This window comes from Aplysia californica, unplaced genomic scaffold (genome assembly GCF_000002075.1).
Source record: "Aplysia californica isolate F4 #8 unplaced genomic scaffold, AplCal3.0 scaffold00308, whole genome shotgun sequence".
Lineage (NCBI taxonomy): Eukaryota > Metazoa > Mollusca > Gastropoda > Aplysiida > Aplysiidae > Aplysia > Aplysia californica.
In genome coordinates, this window is record NW_004797578.1 from 558,713 (window position 1) to 562,743 (window position 4,031).

Below are 4,031 nucleotides of genomic sequence, written 5' to 3' on the forward strand. Positions count from 1 at the left end.
ATACAAAAGAATAACATCAAATCCTCTTTTTAGAAAGTTTTAGTAAGAGTTTTGCGGAACTTGCAACACAATAAGGTCATATAAATGCCGAAGATTTGAGGCGTTACAAGATAGTAACAAACATAAAAAAGAAGGAGGAGACAAAAGGATGAAAGATGTTTGATAGGAAAGAAGCAAACCACACCAAAGCACCCGCCAACCACCCACAAATCGTCTTTTTAAAAAGAGTGCATGATCTTATACAAGTCAGACATTACCATTTCAATGGATGATTATACAAACCTAACGTTCGGGCATTCTATGAGCAAGGTATTCTTGTGGCGTCGGTAGCCGAGTGGTTATTATTACTATCATTATTATTATTATTATTATTATTATTATTATTATTATTATTATTATTATTATTATTATTATCATTATCATCATCATCATCATTATCATCATCATCATCATCATCATCATCATCATTATCATTATTATTATTATTATTATTATTATAGTAGAGGGTTTTACGGCGCTCGCAACTGCATAAGATGAGCGCCAAGGGGTGGGTGTCAACAGAGAAGTCTTTACAGGGAATCAGACTTAGCTCAAAAAGCACAAGGTCTGCTTCGACTATCAAGGCACCCCAAAATAGCAGGTCACAAGAGAGTGACAAACATACAAAAGAGGTAGAGGAAAATGACAATAATAAGGATCAGGAAAGAAAAAGCAGCAGCTTTATCTTACACGGGGTGCCCACTACGGCTGGATCGGGCCGATTGCCCGACTCGATCGCCAGAAACTGAAAACAAACACGTTTGTTTTTGAGGCGATCGAGTCGACCGATCCCATCCGTAGTGGGCACCCCGTATAAGACTAAATAACCACATCTACTATAACCCATTCTTCGACCTTCGATCAAAACCTAGGCTAATCAACGGGATAACCATTCTCTGAACCATACCGTACTTTTCTTTCTTCAATCCTTACAAGGACAATTCTGGGCATACACACAGGTATTTCAAATGAAAAGGAATAGAACGGACGACATGGCTGCTTTCTTGACACATCGTGTTATCGGAATCGTAGGGCCTTCCATGTTTTCCCTCTATACATGATATCCATGAAAAGCCAGAACAGTAATTTAATATTGGATTCAGTATGATATATTAATATATAAGTTAAATACTTACACACATACATACACACACACACACACACACGCACACACACACACACACACACACACACACACACACACATACACTCACACACACACACACACATTATCTCTCTCTCTCTCTCTCTCTCTCTCTCTCTCTCTCTCTCTCTCTCTCTCTCTATATATATATATATATATATATATATATATATATATATATTTATATATATATATCTCACTGTTCCTTGGATATGTGGCGTATAGACTTTCATTAATAAATATCGATCAGCGAAACTGATTAAGTTACAGCCAGCTCTGGCACTTTACCGGAGTGATAGAAAGTTGGGTATTGACTGAAGTCCACTCTATAAAGGCAGTTAGAAGTTGATGCTGGTCTAGTAGCGAAATAATCCACCAAAGCCTCAAAACCATTCTTTAAGGAAATTTCCACCCCTTACCTTTCTTCAAGTAAATATAATCCATCCCTTACCGTTGTTGGTTGGCGGGTGCTCTGGTGTGGTTTGCTTCTTCTTTCCTGTCAAACATCTATCGTCTTTATCTCCCCTCCCTCTTTTTTGTTTGTTTGTTACTCTCTTGTAACACCTCTAATCTTCGGCACTTATATGGCCTTATTGTGTTGCAAGTGCAGTGAGTAAAACACTTACTAAAACAAACATCCCTTACCTTTCTTCAAGTAATAAATGTCCACCCCTTACCTTTCTTGATCTTGACCCAGCACGCATAAAGGCAAGCAAGCACCTTCACCTCAAGTCAACGATCACAGCCTTTTTCACGTTTTCACAAAGGTAAAGAGGCCGGTCAGGCTGGGGGGGGGGGGGATGTTTGCCCAGAGAGTCTGTACACTGTACACTCGCGTAGTTCGAAGCCTAAGCTCTCTGGTTTGCCTGTAGAGCTGAGGGAACGTTACCGCTCCGCTTGATTGAATGAAAGGTGACACACGCACGTCTTGGTCACAGTGGCTGCAGCTGGTGAAAGGAGGGCGGTGTGTGTGTTACTAACTAGTTTCTACCATGGGCCAGCGGATCCCGACCTGACCGCCGTGTCGGTCGCTGTGTATTGAGCAATGAGGAGCAAGCGTGTCGGTTTTTGAAAAGGCAAGTGGTGGGGAAAATTCGGAAAACTGATCCAGATAACCGGATAATTCTCAATGAAACGTTATCCGAATTCATACTCTTAAAATCTCTTTCCGTTTGCCGAAGTGGGTGCACCCATTAGTTGAAGTGGTTCGTAACCTGTTTGTCGAAGTGGTTCTAATCCATTTGCCGAGGCGGTTCATAACATATTTAATTGCAGAAGAGGTGCACTAACACATTGTCCGGATTTTGCTAAAACGACTTATTGCCCAGCTCTATTGAACAATGAGGAGCAAGCGTGTCGGTTTTGAATAGTGTGTGTGGTACAAAGAATTCTATTTGTAGAATTCTGTGGTGTGGCATCATAGAGGTGGGTGTAAGTGTGTGTGTGTGTGTGTGTGTGTGTGTGTGTGTGTGTGTAAGTGTGTGTGTGTGTGTTTGGGGGGTGGGGGGGGGGGGTGGTGTAGGTGTGTGTGTGTGTGTGTGTGTGTATGTGTGTGTGTGTGTGTTTGGGGGATTGTGTAGGTGTGTGTGAGTGTATATGTATGTATGTATGTGTGTGTGTGTGTGTGTGTGTGTGTGTGTGTGTGTGTGTGTGTGTGTGTGTGTGTGTGTGTGTGTGTGTATACCTGTGCGACTATGTATGTGAGGGGGTGGGGAGGGGTCTGCTTTGTCAGAGTTTATATTTTTAGTTTTAGTAAGAGTTTTACGGCACCTGCAACACAATAAGGTCATATAAGTGCCGATGATTAGAGGTGTCACAAGAGAGTAACAAACACAAACAAGAAGGTGCATCTTTCATGGTAACCGTTCTTGATTAATTAATTCATTAATTCATTAATTTTTACTTCTATTTCTTTCTTTCTTTCTTTCTTTCTTTCTTTCTTTCTTTCTTTCTTTCTTTCTTTCTTTCTGTCTTTCTTTCTTTCTTTCTTATTTTTTTAGGTGATCCCAGTCTCTTGACAGTGAGCTTATCTTCACGGAATAAAAAACTAAAGTGACTTTCCCATAAGCTCTCTTACACAATACCTTGCTGCATTGAAGGACAAACATTAGATTTCAGCTTTAAATTTCCTTAACTCATGATACTGATGCAATAAAACAGCGCTTGCTTCATTGTTTGTCTGATATCCACACACAGAACACAAGTGATCACAATACGCAAGAGATCAGTAACACTAACAGTTCACACGCTCAAAACTTCATAATAACAATAATAACAAATGACATTTGTTCACAGGCTCTGAGCGCTTTATACGGGGTGCCAACTAAGGCTGGGATCGGCCGATCGGGCCGATCGCCCTGGCTCGATCGGCCCAAAAACTAACGTGTTTGTTTTCTGTTTCAGGCGATGAGTCGGTCGATCGGCCGTAGTGGGCACCCCGTATTACAATACAGTACAACGTACAACAGTTCAAATTCGGTCGTTTTATGCCAAGATGGTAGCTTTTGCACCATCGATTCGAGACGGGAGCTTACAAAGTATGGGCCATGAGAATAATTTCAATAAGACACCAACTTTTGCGCTGTTTAGTTTCATTTTAGTAAGAGTTTTGTGGTTCATGTGACACAAAGTATAGAGATCATATAATTGCCATAGATCACAAGTGTTAAGTCTAGAGAGTGGTATACACCCCCCCCCCCCTTTCGAGATTAGAACGATAGTTGTTTGAAAGGAAAGAAGGAGCAAGTCACACCAGAGTATCCGTCAACCACCCAACTGTCGCTTATCTATACTTTTGAAATGTATGCTCTCTCTCTCTCTCTCTCTCTCTCTCTCTCTCTCTCTCTCT

The 4,031-nt window shown here is 41.0% G+C and overlaps 1 protein-coding gene across 1 annotated transcript in view; it reads right to left on the reverse strand.

The window, feature by feature from the left end:
• The window catches only part of LOC101860027 (protein HtrL), a gene marked incomplete in the record, with an annotated part of 10,284 nt that extends 8,120 nt beyond the window's left edge, over positions 1-2,164 (reverse strand). Inside the window, 1 exon segment of the mRNA XM_035970698.1 lies at positions 1,861-2,164. Within this exon segment, the coding sequence (XP_035826591.1) occupies positions 1,861-1,887 (27 nt within the window).
• Positions 2,165-4,031: the final 1,867 nt, after the last annotated feature.